We start from the raw sequence: 15,623 nt of genomic DNA on the forward strand, positions 1-15,623 counted from the left end.
AAGGGAGAAAGGGAAGTTTTTCCTGACCTGCCCTCAACAGTGACACTGGTGACCCTGCTCTGCATGGGACGTTGGGCTGGAGACCTCCAGAAACCCTTCCTCCAGGACTTGTGTGTGCGTGACTCTCTCCTGCTAAAAGGGTTCATTATTGTTTTGACTATTAAAACGTCTGTCCACCCAATTTCTTTCCCAGTGTCCTCCCCTGTGATGGCATGTTCAGGAGCTACAGACTTTTGAAATCAACTACCTCCAGCAGAAGCTGAGGAAAGCAATGCAACATCACAGGGATGACAGCACTAGGGCTCTTTAATAAACAACAATAAACCACCCTCAAAGCACGAGAAACCGCAGGTCTGGGATGTTCACTGGACCAGGCAGAGCTGCAGCACACTGGTATTTCACAGCCTGGGAGGTTTTTGTTTCCGAGGTTCCTGGCAAGGTGGCCCCATCAGGCTGGTACCCACATTGTTTGCGTGTGTTGAGGGTCTGGAAAATTTCACAGCGATCCCAGCTTCCAGCCCCCTGAATTTGTAACTACAAATGCTGGAAAATCTTAAAAACATGGCAATGCAGCCCAAAGCTGGTCCTGTCTCCAGACCCATTTCAATCAGCAAAGGCTTTGGTGTAGACGACAGCCTTTAAAGCAGCTCCTAATGCCACCAGCCAGGGCAGACGAAGACTTTTGGCTGTCTTCATGCTCTTTGTTTAGATGACTTTGCAGCTTTCATTTGCATGCTGCCATCCTGCCTGCGGAGGTGGGCAGGACTTTGTTCTCAGCACTGAGAGGAGGTGTTCCAGAGGATCGTCACCATCCTCACGCAGCCCGCCACAGCGGGTTTGGGGCTGCTTGGTGCCAAGGTCATCCCCACCTCCTTGCCTCCTCTCCACATGGTAACCTCATCCGCTCCAGATCAAGGCAATGTCACCAGCAAAAGGCTGGCCGAAAGCAGGAGCCAGCTCTCCATCCCTCCAATTTGCCCCCTCCCAGATTTTCAATAAAATAGTACTTTCCCAGAAAGTGCCAATTAATTGCAACCAAAACTTTTCATAGGAACATGCTGATTTTGAAATTTCAAACACAGAAAACTGAGGCCAGACAAATATTTCTTGAAAGTATGACACCTGCTGCAGGGCATCCCCTTGGACCCACCGAGTCTTGATAATTTGAAACTGAACTTGTTCCCTTGCTCTCTTTCATGGTAGACTCCATCAGGCTGACCTCCCTCTGTGTGTGGGCAAATTTTGGAAATATCAGGGTTTTTTCTCAGAAGGAGCATTTCCTGCCCAGTCCTACCAGCGTAGCAGCCTCCTGCACACTGTCCAGTGGCCGTGATGAACATGGACCAGGCTGCAGTGAGACAGGCACGGTAAGGATCCTCCTGCCTGAACCCAGTCAGAGAGACTCACCCAATTTGTTACAACCATCTATTATGGTCCACATAAACACACCATTGAGCAGCACCACCGCCCGCAGTGTATGCTCAGCTGTTCAAGCACTGTGACCCTGAAACTGGCCTCCCGGGTGCCTGCAGCCCTGCCTGCCCTGCCCGAGCGCTGGCACCGAGCGCCTCGTGCGCAGGCAAGGCCATTAGCATTGCGGGCTGTGTTTGCCCACAGTAAAGATAAATCATCTTTCCTGAACACACAAGGAAAAGGTGAGCTCCTGAGCTGCTCCATCAGCTCCCAGCACTCGCATGCAGCAGGGATGGTGGCATGCTGGGGGAGAGGGGGAGGCGCTGGGTCACCAGAAGGGACTTTCCACCCCATCCATCACGGACGGGCTTTTGTTTTCTGCCCGAAGTCAGCTCCAGATGCTTTGGAACACGTTTCTGAAGCCGTGGGCGGAGAAGAGCATCTGCTAGGAAAGCTCCAGCAGTGCAGCCCATGCCCTGCTCTGCCAGCAACGCCCCAACTGCCCGCCGCAGGAGCAGCAAGAGGAGTCCTGAAGAGCCAGCAGCTGGCAAAGCTCCTGCCATCTGGGAGCCCTGCCTGAGGATGGTCTCCAGCGGGCAGAGAAGGGACGTGGGCATGGCAGAGCCCCTCCTGGGCACTCACCACCGTCTGCTGTCAGCCGGCGTGGGGGATGCAGTGAAGGCAACAGGCTGGGGCACCAAGCGAGGGGAGGAGGGCAGCAAGTGTCAAACCACATCAGGTTTTGGTGGCAACAGCCCTGTGTACGAGGTAGCCAGGGTGAAGGTGGGAGCTGGGGATGAAGGAAAGAGAAGGGAGAGAAGAAGGGCTGCAGAGCCATGGGTCCCTGTGGAGGGTAAGGTCTGGCTGTTAATGCTGGATAAGAGAAGCACCTATGGGGATGTCAAGGTTTCAGGAGGTTTTGGAACCTGGGAGTAGAAGAAACTGTCACAGAAACACATTTAGTGATGTTCTGAAAAGAAGAGACCTGGGATTTAAGGGACCTCAGGAATAGTCCTACAGTAGCTCAGGAGACACGCTCCTGCTTGCTCTGTCACACAGACAAACAGGCTTCTGCCCTGGCTCCTCCACATGGGAGATGGCTCCACAGCTCAGAAACTTTCTGATTTTCCACCTAAATGCTATCACCAGACACTTTGTACCATTTGCTCTTCTCCTTCTGCTTTAATAGCTCTTCTCCCTTTCTGGTTCCCCTCCAGCCCAGCACATTTTACAGGCAGTAAAAAATCCCCTTCACCAAGGCTGAACACACAGTGCCTGTTGGTCTCCTCTCTGTATTGTGGGCTCTCCTGTGTCCTGCTCACCTCATCAGCCTTTCTCTCTACCTACTACCATCACAGTTCAGCTTTCTCGAACGTGGGTGACCAGGTGTGCATGCAATGACCGTCCAAAGATCCACCCAAGCTTTGTGCAATGGTAGTGAGACTCTGCTACAGCTGGTGAACATACTTTGACTGATAGAGGCCAGTCTTTCATGTGTTGTGTTTTCACAAGGGTTTACACTGGAGAGTTGTCTCCTTCCCATGGTCTGCCCCCAGTTCCTCCTCAGCTGCCTCCAATTGATAATTGCTGGTGTTTTTGTTGTTGGGCTCCAAATGCCTGGCCTCACTGTTTCCATTGATGAATTTCACTCTGATTCTGTTATTCCACCTCTCAGCATCTTCCTGGAGGTCTCACAGTCCTCCTCTGTCCTAACAGTATTTGTGTCCGTTTTCTGCACAAGAAATACCCTACCAGATCTTGAAATATCAAGAAGTAGGAGATCACTTCTCATGGACCTCAATTCAGCCTGATGCTTCCCCATTTGGGTGGTAGTGGTCTCCCATTTAGGCAGCTCCTGGACAGATTTCCAGCTTTACTAGTAGTTTTCCAAATAAAATATTTGGTGTACAGGCAGGCAGACTCTACTGCATTTCCTTAGAAAATCAGTTATATCATTGGAAAAAAGGCAAGAACAAGCTACACAGACTCATGTACAAGGACTTGATGGCCCCTCTGTCTCGTTGATGTCTCAAGTCAAGACTGGCTGCCTTTCTGAAAGATGCCAAAGACAGGACTGAATGTGAGGATAACTGATATGCAGGCTGACCCAAACCAGCTCTTGGCTTGAACCTTTGAATCTTGGTATAAAAAAGAGCAATGGCCATAAATCACAGCTTGGGAGGTTCAGGTTGGACATTGGGAAAAGTTCCCTCACCAGGGGGGCAGTGCAGTTCTTGGAGAAGTCACTGGGAACGTGGGGAGATCTCTGTCTCTGAGCACTACCAACAATTGCCTACCCAAAGCCACTGGCAGCAGTCCTGCTGTAGGTGGGATGCTGGATGAGAGATCTGAGATGCTGGGATGCTACTATCTCCTGCCTTTTGTTTTTATACCAGAAGACAAGAAGAAATAGACTCATTCACAGCTTTTAGGGGCTAGAAAGCTCATTCCAACTCTTTGAGGTGACACTTTCCCAGGCTGTTGTTTCACAGACAGGGAAATCTCTCCCAAGTAATTCCCAACTGCAACGAGCTCAGGGCAAGTCTGGGAGCAGCACAAGAGAGAAGAGGAGATGCCACAATTCCCTGATTGTGTCCAGAGGAGCACAGGCCACTGCTGCACATCCCTCTGAAGGAGGAAGCCAGCCAGATCTTCTGCTGCAAAATGAAAAGTGAGAAGATAAAAGCAAGAGTCCATGCGCCCCAGGCCATAGAGTTCTCCTCTCCCTGTCTAGCCCGCAGCATAACTAATGTGACAAGCAAACAGCCGCCTGGACGGCTGCTGAGCAGTGCCAGTCCCTCTCACCTTGTCTGCTCCCCTGGCTCCACTCCTCTGACCCCTCCATGCTCCCTGTTGCATTTGGCAGAAAAGCTCATGGATTTTTTTTTTGGTTGAAGGTGAGGGAAAAAATCTTCCTTTCTGGTGCTTTGCAATTCCCAGAATCTGTCTTGCTTCTGCTTCATCACTCCCGGCTGAACTCCCCAGCCTTTTGCATAAGGACCAGACTGGACTCGGTCCAGTCACAGCAGAGCGGAGCCGTGGCCCACATGCTTGCTTTGGACCATTGAAACCTCTGCGTTTTGTCAGGACAGCCCTGTCCAAAAGACACTGCCTGGATGGGACGCAAGCGCCTGGGCTGTGACAGCCACCACAAAGCAGAAATCCAAACCCTAGCGCTGTCTGGCATGAACCTGGTGCACAGGTGTGAGCTGCACATCTCCCCAGCAAAAGGACCCATGTCACAACACACTGCTGTGAAACACCACCCAGGATAATAACACAAATGGTCACAGCAAGTTGTCTGGATCCATAGAGAGGGAGAAATTGTGCCAGCAAATTCCACTGCTGCGGATGCTGCTCCTGATGGGTTTATCAGGAAAGTGGATCAGTTTCCTCTGTCACACACTAGCTGGTATTCACAGTGTATTTGTGGCTCTTTTTTTGGGTCTGCTCGCAGTCAAGAGCCTCTGACATCAGAGTTAATCCTCCCTTCTTATCCTGTGTGACACAAGAGTCACTCACAAAAGGGACGTGTTCTCAGAAATCTGGATGTCTCTTTCCCCCATCACTGGGAGGTCTTGAATTTGTCTCTGGATGGAGCCCAGGGCTTTTTCCTCCCTTCTCAGATCAAAGAAGCCACAGTCTGTTATCAAGAGGTGCCCTTCCCATGTGCTATTTAAGTCATTCCTGCCCAAGGAGCCCTTTCCCTCGGCAACTTTCCCAGGGCAGGCAGCCCGCCTGCGGGGCGGATGGAGTCTGTGAACCCTCACCGCACCAAGACTCCCCACCCTCCCCGATCCTCCCCAAAGAATGGCCACAAATTAGCAAGCAGGGGCTGCGTGTTGTCACCGGAAAGAGGGTTGACGCCTGGCATGGCTCTCAATTAGTCAAGTGTCATTATCCTAAACACTCCTTGACCCCTGGCTTCCCTCCTGCGCCTTCCCTCTCGGGACACTGGTGTGGCTCTCAGCCACCCTCTTGGCACAGAGCTTTTCTTCTGGCATGGCTGAGAAAAGGCTTTTGGTGGCTCCCAGCATCTGCATGATGGGCTTGTTTTCTTTGGCCACGTCACAGTCCCTTAAGACAGGATGGGTTGTGTCTGGTACAAGTCCTGGAGCTCCGTCCCTGGAGAGCTGCTGAGCCCTGGGGAGAGGTGCCGCAGGAGGCAAGCGGAGGGTGAGCGGCTGTCGGGAGAAGCACAGCATGGAGCTGGAGGTCAAGAAGCAGCCTGCTGAGAAGAGCAGAGAGAAAACACAACCTGGCCTCAAGGGTGACAGAAGATACTGGCGAGGAAGGCAGTGGGGATCATGCAGATTTTCCTGGAAGGGGTAAATCTGAGTTGGCTGAAGACTGACCGGGGAGCAGGGGTGGTGGGAAGGGGATGTTTATTCCAAGCTCTTTTTATTTCTGTTCTGCTGGTCTTGGGCCTTTCTAGTTTTTCTCTATTTTGAAAATGGAAGCATCATACCTCCTGTTCTAACAAAACCTGCCCTTCTGGAGGGTAAACACCTTTGGTCCTTCCAGGGCACCCGCTGCAAGAGATGGGTCCAGGAAACCAGCTCCGAGCACCGGGCTGGCGCTGGCCTTCTCACACACTGTCCTTTGACCAACCTTCTCCTAATGAGAGAGGTGGCTTGTCCCTGTGGGCTCCCCGCTGCACCGTGGTGTCTGGACTGCTCTTGGTGGAGCTGAAAAGATGACAACGGTACAGTAACACACAAAGGGTAAACCCGGGTAGTTGAAGGTCAGCTCACACAACCTCAACCTGGCCAACGCAGGACACGAGACCACTGCTCCAGGAGGAACTGCGGAGGATGCACGGAAGGGCGATTGAGGCAGCCTGGGGCACAGGGAGACATGGAGAGAGCTGGGCTGGCTGAGCCTGCTAATGAAGACACTAAGGACTAACTCAATCACAGCTACCACTGCTCGGAGAGCAGTTAAAAGAGGATGGAAAGTCGCTCTTCCATCACCGGGGCAGGTGATGCAACAAGGGGCTTGAGCCACAGATCAGGCTGGAAATTCTGAAAAGCATCTTCCCCAGGAGGGTGACATAGTCCTGGGACAGGTCAGCAGAGAGGTGGACTCTTCCAAGACTCAGAAGAAACCACAGCCTCCCAACCTACTCCTGGTGACAGTCCTGCTGCAAACAGGAGGGTGAATCAGAGACCCCAGATGTCCCTTCCACAAACCCTGATGGGATCCTATGCCCAAATCAGGCACAGCAGCATGACTTTGTGGAAGTAGCTCTTGTCAAACTGTCTTGATTCTTTCCCTGATCTCAAGACTTCAGCAGAGGGCACAGCCTTAAAGTGTGCTGGGCTCAGCGTCAGCATCATCTGCAACACATGAAACCAGTTTTGAACAAGACCAGCACTCGGTGGGGACTCATGCTGTGTCCAGCACAGTGCAGGCAGCACCTCTCCCTAAAATTATCAGAGATCTGGGAGAGAATATCAAAAACACTGCTGGCAAATCACTCATAAAGTGTCCAAATTGGCAGTGTTGGGAGTGACAAATTCTCTGCAGAGCAATGATCGTGGCTTGATGGCTGAGCCCATGAAAATAATTCTAAGGTTGTGCTTGGGTCTGGTCTTGCTGGCAGAATGGGAGACTGCATCCAGGGAAGCAGCATCTGAAGGGACCAAGTCAGAAGCCACCAGGGAGGTAAGAGCTGCTGGCATGGATGAGTGAGGTAGCACTTTACACTTGGATGTGTAAAGGGAACAATGAGACCAGCAGGGAAAATAGCTTATCTGCTACCAGGTACAATATCTAGTTCAAAAAACCACGATGAATGTAGAAGTGTCCACAAACAGCTGTGGGAAGATCCACATTCTGGAAAGCCACCTCGTAGCAAGAAAAGGTGATCAAGCTTGGTCTAATTACCTCTTATTTTTCCTTGAGAGAAGCTACCCACTGCCTGTGTCTACATGAGGAGTCGTGTCCTACTACCACAGCACAACAGCAAAACAAGTTCTGCTGATGTAAAGGCAAATGTTAGCGAAATCCAAACCTCGTTGGAGAGGGCTACAACAGCAATGACCACAGCCATCTTTCTCTGGGAGAACAAGAAGGTGAATGGTGTGCCACCCTGTTTGATCTCAACTTTCTTTCCCTTTTGGGATGATGGTCACCATGGTGTCACACCCCCCCAGTGCCACTCCTCCCGCCACACTCAGTAGCTCTCCTCTGGCTGTTCTGTGGGGATCGTTTTCTCCCTCACAGCAGCTTTTTCCTGGGATGCTGAGGAATTTATGATGCCTGAAGGTTAAAGACGCTGCTGGTGACATGGTCCCAAAAGCACCAGGCACAGCGGTACCTCTGTCCCCCAGCAGCGGTCCATTTATCCCCGGGTGAACCAGGGCGATGTTGCCTTCCTCTCTTCGGGGCGGGGAGGTCCCCGAAGGCCAGCATAGTGGGTGCTTTGCAGGGAGGCCATTGTCCGGCTGCGGCAGGAGCACAACCCCATCACGTACCCAAGTTCTCTGCTCTGCCCGGGGTGGAGACCCAGCTGTGTGCTCAGCCCAGAGCAAAGGCAGAGGGAGGCTGGAATCGCGGCTTCCCCAAGCTCATCCCTCCCCTCCCTCTGCACTCTGTCCTCTCCCTACAACACCCTCCCTTCTCCTGTCCCAGCTCTGCCTTTGTGTCTGCAGCTTCTGTTACCAACTGCTAATGATCTACATCAAGGCTGCCAGGCGGTGCCGAGCTTAAGCAGAAGAATTCGGAGCCTCTAATTACAGAGGAATTAGCAAGCAGACAGTTACTGTTTAGTGCTAATGAATAGATACATTAAGAGAGACATCACACAGGCTGAGAAGTGTGAGCCCTGATAATAAAGGAGTGTCAAACAAGGAAAACACAAGGAGGAGGATGCAGGGGACTGAAAAGGATTCGCCTGCAGCTCAGCTCTTGGGCTTTGCTAAGGTGGAAGGAGCCACACTGAGGTTACAAGCACACCACACAACTGCAAAGTGTAAAATCGAGCACTGAATAACATCCATAGCGTGGGACAATGTTGGGGGTGTACAGAGCCCCTTCCCAGACCCAGCTAGCACCGCACACATCTCATCTCCATCAGCCAGCTTAGGAAGGTGCAACAGGTCACTGTCCCAGACCAGCTCCTCTCTCCTCGTCATCTGTGAAGTGATCCTGCTAGCAGTGAAACCACGGTTCAACGCTGTGCTAAACCTGCCTCCAGGGCTTCTGATACCGTACTGAAAACACCCTGACCCCGCAGCTCCTGGGCTAACTTAAGACCAGAGGTCACTCTGCTGGTTCATGGGTGACCAAGACATTTTTGCAGGTGACCTCTGTCTCGGTGCTCTGCATGCCCAACCAAGTGATGCCCATCTGCACCACTGCTGCTTCACCCCAGACCAAACACCTCCTGTCCCCTGCAGCCAGCACACACCATTGTCTCCAGGTAATTCACTGGAAATGCAATCATCCACGACTGCCAAATTCAGTCTTGAAGGTCATGTAGTGCCCAGGGAAGCCTGGGGCATGTTCACGCTCCCCACACACTTGCTGCAGCACTCACAGGGCCCACAGAAACTTGCTCACTCCCACATATGCTTGTACCTTATTGGCATGCTTCCACCATGCAATGGGATTAACCAAAGCCCCAGCCCCAGTCTGTGCTCAGCTCCAGATGGCTTCCAGGTAGGCTGGGGAGAGCAGCCCCTGACCAGCAGCTCCTCAGGGCACCCTGCCACCAGCACAGCTGCTGCCTGGTGAATCTTCCAGGAGCAGCACTACCAGCCACCCTGACACATCCCCTCCCCCAGCAAAACCACCCTGCACAGGAGCATAGCAAACCCCCAGGCCAGCACAGAGCTTGAGACCCTGTATGTAACCCTTCCAGCTCCGCTGCTTGGTCTTCTTCACCAAGGAGACTCTGCAGCAGCACAGGACCTGGAACAGCTTTCCATATATCACCCCGTATATCCATCTCCCAGCCCCTCTGCTGTGCAACTTTCCTCTCATTTCACATCCCATCCTGGCTTCCTCTGCAGTCAGAGCAGAGATTGCAGCTTGTGTCAAAATGCCGGGCTGCAGCAAGGCTGCAAGGGGCTGCTCTGTCTGCAACACACCGACGGTGCATGCAACTGATGCTCTGAGGCAACAACCCCAGGAACAGTCACACGCCCAGCGCTGGGGAGGGATGCTGAGACACCAGGGGACAGTGGCATGAGCTGTTCTGCTGCAGTGACGGGGAGTGCAGCTCTGCCTTGGGGCACACCCCAGCTTTTCACTGAAATAAACTATATTTTTCACACCTGAGGCTTGGAATTCATCCAGCAATTGCCAGGATGGTGCCCTTTGGTCATCGCCTGCATTACGGAGCGAGCAACACCATATCACGTCTCAACCCACCTCTTCTCCCCTTCCAGCCCTGCTCACTCTGCAGGGTTCCACCAGCACCTCTTGCCCAGGAGACCTCTGCCCACCACCTCCCCTTCCTGGAAAGGTCTGCTGGGAGACACAGGTAGAAGTCTTACCAGCCTGGTTGGTGGTGATGTTCACCGATGCAAACTGCGGGGAGAAGGGGCTCTGGTCGGTGACGCCATTCACCGCCTGGATCTCGAAGGTGTACTGGGTGTGGGCCAGCAGGTCGCTGATGTAGATGCGGGGCTCGGTCAGACCCAGCTGGCGGGGGGCGAACTGCACGTTGTCCCCGCAGCGCGTGCACGCCCCGCGGCCGGAGCCACAGCTCTTGCAGATGATGTTGTACACCAGGTCCTCCCGGCCCCCCGAGTCCCGCGGTGGGGTCCACTCCAGCATCAGAGAGGTCTCGTTCACACTGGAGATGACGGACTGGGGGGCAGAGGGAATGGCTGTAAAGAGAATAAACAGAAAGGTGTAAGAGCCCGAGCCCTGCTCATCACTACAGGACCAGCTGTCTGTCCTGCACCCCATCCTTTTCCCTGTCCCTGGATAGGTCTCCAGCAGGCACCTGATGAGTCGGGCACTTTTCTTGGTGATGTGTAGAGTAAGCTGGACAGCCAAGGGCAGGAGCAGGAACAAAACGTGTCCTCTCACCCCGGGTTAATTTGATTATGTGGCATCCCTGCCAAAATTCACCGGTCATTTTTGTAGCGTTTCTGATTCCTGGCCTTTGCACTAATCTCCTGCGTGCCAGCACACAGGTCTTCTTGTCTGTGTACCACCCCAGAGAGAAGTCACCACACTGCCTACAACAGCACAAAACAACCCAAATTTCAGTCCTCTTTGCAATGTTTGCAAGTGCAGACTGCCCCAAGGTAAGAAAAACCCATGCTGCAAGGCTCCTCTGGACGAGGTGCTCTGAGCCCCCAGACTCCTCCAAAATCCCACCGAGACAGATGGTTTTGTTAAGCACCCTCAGTGCTTTGACCGATGCGTGTCTCCTTTCCTAGGCGCACGCGGCCCCTCCCCAGTTGCCCAGAGCCCACATACTGGTGCATGGCATGTCGACAGGATCAGCATCCGCCCGGTAATACCCATTTCGGCACACGCAGTTAGTGGCCCCTTCTGAAGTCGTCCGGCTGTTAATCGGGCAGTGGACACATCCTTCATCCCCTTGGCTGGCCTTGAACGTCCCCAGCGGGCAGCCTGGAAGAGAACCAAGAGCAGCAGTGAGTGGCGAGGACCGGGGCTGGCGAGGATGCCCGGAGCCAGAAAACACCCTTTGAAGCACTGCAGAGTCTGAAGCCAAAACTTGACAATTTGAAGTAAACAAAGTGGAGAAGGAGCAGCTGGTTCGAAGGCTCTGAGTCCCGTCCCACCCTCCAACAATTTATAGCTCAGAGACTTTCTAAGAGGCAGGCTCTTTGCATTTAGCATCCTTTGTGGGATGTTTCTTCCGCTAAGTTACCCAGTCACTTTCTTACTCCATGTCAACTTTTTGTGCCCATTTTACCCTGCAGCACAGAGCCCCACAGTGTGATTTTGTGCTACATGAACAAACTGCTGCCCTCTGCTCTGGAGCTGCCTGCAATCTCACTCGCATTGGCAATGAACCCTCGATCGCCATCCACCTTCTCCGTGACCTAGGGTTCCATAAACCTCCATCACGCCCCAAGCAAGCTGCACAACACCACTCCCTATTTTATTCTCTACTCTTTTCCCATAAATATCAATGTCCAAATTATTTTTTAACCACCAATGGACCAACTGGACTACCTATTATAGCCCCAAGGTCTCATTCCTGAGAGACACTGGCCAACTCCCTGCATGTGCGTGTGTGTGTGAAGTTGGAATTGTCTTCTCCCACTTGCATCACCTCTTGTCTGTTGAATTCCTATTGCCTTCTCACTCCTCAGTCACGCTGTCTCGTAAGATCCTTTCGCAACTCTCCGCAGTACTCAGCATCACAAGCAAATCGTCACTTCTGCCATGACCAGCAGCTGCGTGCTGGGGTCTACCTCCATTGGGGCTCAGAGCTCGAAGCCACTCACAGATGAAGAACACGCGCCGTTAGCAACGGCCGCTCGACAAACACAGCCAGGCACGGTGGGCGAGGGCAGCACAGGGGGTGCGCAGTGCCTGCAGCAGACGAGCGCTGAAGGCTGGACCACAGCGTGATGTACACTGATAACAGATACAGCGCGGGTGGCTAAAAATATCAACGCAAAGCTTTAAACATCAGAAAGTCCTTTCCAAGTCAGGGGATCACCAGCACCAAGCAAAAGGTCAGCTATAAGCATTTATCGGCACGGCTCTCAGTGATTACTCTTGGTTGCGACTTTCCGCCGCTGTTCATTTCTCGTGCAGCACAAAGGGCCTGGGGGGTGGCAGGTGGTTTCCGCACTGAAACTAGTTAAACAAAGTTCTACCTCAGTTTGCTGACAAGGCTTTCAGGAAAGAGGCAGATCGCAAAAACAGCCTGGGAAAAACAGACACTCGGGGTTGCTGTAAGCAAGAGCTATTATGGAGAAGTAGCTATTTTTTTTCTTTGGGGAAAAAAAAAAGGTTTTTTTCAGTTTTCATCCCTTACTTCAAAATTATTTTGAGTTTCCAACAAGAAAAGCTCTACAGAAAAATACCATCAGCCTTCCTCCTTGCAAAGTCCCTCCTGCCTCCTGCAGTCAAAGGATCTGTTGAAAAACTGGCTTCTCCTCATGTTCCTGGATCCTTCCACCCTTGCTGTCCTCGGTCCCCCGCGTGTTTAACCCAATTTCTGACCCTATTCCCAGCATATCCCTCGGTACAAACCCATCTCCGAGGGTGTTAAGCCGCTGGGAAAGGTGATGGCTGGTGCACCTCTCTGTTACAGAGGAGCGCTGGTGGCTCTGTGGCTGAAATGATAACAGGGTCCCCGTACCAACACCAATTTTTGTAACATGATAAGCCCAACACACACAATTGCTCTAGTCTGACATCCAGGGTGAAATACAGGGTCATTTGATCAAAGGCGTGCTGAGACACGGGCCTCTTTCACCTTCCTGAGTCTTATTTTTAAAATAACAACTTTCCTATAAGGTTTCTTCTGCATCAAGATACATCAAAAAAATGCGAACACTGCTGATATTTAGCAACTGGCCCCGAGAGACAAAAAAAATTCCCCTGGCACAGGCTGACAGCTGCAATTAATACTTCTGCGTGCGCTGCTCTTAGAGAGGGGCAAAAATTGGGGGCTGAATAATTGTTCACCAAAAATACCCAGCTGGGATGCTAGAACCCTTTGCACGTGCTGTCAAAACACAGAAGTTTGGGCAACTTTCTTTTGTCCCATGCAGTTACATGGGACAAAATAATCCTGGAAAATCAGAACTTCTCCAAAGAGAAATGTTCTGAAATCATGCTGAAAGATGGGAAAATCACTGAAATTTGATGCAAAGCCCTTTTTTTTTTTTTTTTCTTCGCCTCAAGTAATGACAACCTCCAGAAGTAAAATAAACAAACACTGTTCCAAACAGTTTTGTTCCCTCCAGGTCTTCCTCTGGGTGAGAAAACAGCTTTTGATTTGGAATCCATCCAATTCCTTGTTTCCAGAGTAAACAGCAAATCAAAACTGAAATCTTCACACAGGAGTTAAACCCCCTCCTGTTCAAAGAGCATGGATGTTCTCACCACTTGCTGGAAGACACAAGGACACCCCAGTTTTCTGCCCTGTGTGGGGACAGCAGCTTTGGGACATGCTGCCTCCCCTTAGGCTTGTATCGAGGGCAGAGCACCCCTATAAACACCCACTTGGAAACAGGGAATCGAAACAGCGAAAGCACAGAAATTTCTACTTTATCAGAGCATCTTTCATCCCAGGAGGGCAACTACCATGACAGCGACTCTGGCCCCATTGCTGAAGCAGGGATGGTCTGCAGCTTCCCACATGGTGGGTTCCCGCACCCCCAGCACCGATGGGAGGATTTTCACTGTGTGGGGGGTGAGACACTGGCACAGGTTGCCCAGAGCAGCTGTGGATGCCCCATCCCTGGAGGGGTTCAAGGCCAGGCTGGATGAGGCTTTGGGCAACCTGGGCTGGTGGGAGGTGTCCCTGCCCACGGCAGGTGGGGGGGAACTTGATGATCTTTAAGGTCCTTTCCAACCCAAACCATTCTATGATTCTATGATGCTAATAGGGGTTCATGGGAAACATACGGACCTTTAATTTGCCTCGCTGCTGCACGTAGGCATGGACAGCTGCCTCGCTGGGGTATGGCTCAGAGACAGCAGCGGGTTTGCTACGAGCTGTAGCTCTCTCAAACAAGACTGGGAATGCACGAGCAGTGCTGGGTGTCCTCGTTTCCCATCCACCAATTCCCAGGGCACGGAGAGGTGGTGATGCCTGAGAAGGCAGGTGCTTTGGGAAGGGAACGCCATGGGGAAAGACCCATGAGGGGTCCTGCCCTCCCATGTGGGAGGACCACACCAGGGATCCGGGAAGGAAGACCATTTCTGCTGCTGGAGGCAGCGTTGGCACGAGGCTTCCAGCCCCCATCCCCACAGCGCTGCCTGCCCTGGGGCAGCCTGGCAGAGGAAGGCAGAGGAAGGCAGAGGAAGGCATTCTGTGGCTCACCCTGGAGAAAAAGCCTTTGGCCAAAGGTGCTAGAGGGGCCACAGGGGTTCCCCGTTTGCTGTCCCCGTGTCCCACTGCCTTTCGCTAACCAGCTTTTTAATTAATCCAGTGTGAGCTGAGCAGGCTCCAAACAGGCTCCTCTGCCATCAAAAACTGCCCCAGCCTTCCGAGCCCACCCCAGACCGCTCCTGCTAACAGTGCAGAGCACAGAGCTCGCTCTCGCAAGAGAAGTTTCCACGATGGCACCTTCACTGCGTGCCAACGGCTCTGCGGAGGGCTTCTCCTCCGCTCCCTCCGCCTGGCTTTGCTCCTCCTGGCAGCAAGGCTCCTTCCACTCCAGCAAGGCATTTTTAACAGCTGATGGAAAACAGGCAGCCCTGGCTCTGTCAGTTAGGATCCACCAAGAGTCTTAAATCCTCACCCTTATCTCCCAGCTGCCTCTTCTCCCTGCGGGGCCGGAGGCGGGGGGCAGGCAGCGGGCCCTGCAGCCCGACATCAGCAGCATCCCTGGTGCTGTGGGACCCCGGAGCAGTTCACCTTGGCCTCATCCTGCTTCTCACGTTTTCGGGAGCCCTCTCCCACAGCCCTCCCCGCTCCCACTGGCATCCTAATCACCCCACAAACGCTGTGCAAGCCTCTGGGTCCCTTGGCCACGCACCACGGGGCTGCTGCCACACTGACCCTGCGCCGAACAGCTGCCAGCAATTTGCTTTTATGGAGAATAAGGAAAACAATGTCCTGGGCCATGCCAGGAGGAGTGTGGCCAGCACATGAAGGGAGGTGTTCTCCCCTGTTGGGCACTGGGGATGCTGCCATGGCTAGTGTGGGGCTGCCCAGTTCTAGGGTGATACGGAGGAACAGGAGAGCCCAGCGGAGGGTCACCAAGGTGGCCAGCCCTGGGGCACAGGGCGTACCAGCAGAAGTGGAAAGAGCTGGGGTGGGTTAAAGGGGGCGAGGCAGAGACCTAACTGCAACTGCAGCTATTTGGGGCAGATGCACAGAAGACAGACCCAAACACTTCTCAGAGTGACAGACCGTGTAACAAGGGACAAGGACCACAAGGTCAGAATGGACATTAGGAAAAGCTCCTTCTCCAAAGGATGGTGCAGCCCTGGGGACAGGTCACAGAGGGGTGCTAGACCCTCCTTGGGGGTGGACGTGGATCGAGGCAATCCCAAGCACAGACACAGGCTGGGTGGACAATGGATGG

The 15,623-nt window shown here is 52.9% G+C and overlaps 1 protein-coding gene across 1 annotated transcript in view; it reads right to left on the reverse strand.

Annotated features, from left to right (window-relative positions):
• The window catches only part of EPHB2 (EPH receptor B2), a gene marked incomplete at its 5' end in the record, with an annotated part of 46,192 nt that extends 35,182 nt beyond the window's left edge, over window positions 1-11,010 (reverse strand). The window contains 2 exons of the mRNA XM_010076619.1: window positions 9,918-10,253; window positions 10,855-11,010. Coding sequence (XP_010074921.1) covers window positions 9,918-10,253; window positions 10,855-11,010 — 492 coding nt within the window. The remainder of the gene's footprint in view (window positions 1-9,917; window positions 10,254-10,854) is intronic.
• Between the last annotated feature and the right edge of the window lie 4,613 nt (window positions 11,011-15,623).

This window comes from Pterocles gutturalis, unplaced genomic scaffold (genome assembly GCF_000699245.1).
Source record: "Pterocles gutturalis isolate BGI_N339 unplaced genomic scaffold, ASM69924v1 scaffold22963, whole genome shotgun sequence".
Classification (NCBI taxonomy): domain Eukaryota; kingdom Metazoa; phylum Chordata; class Aves; order Pterocliformes; family Pteroclidae; genus Pterocles; species Pterocles gutturalis.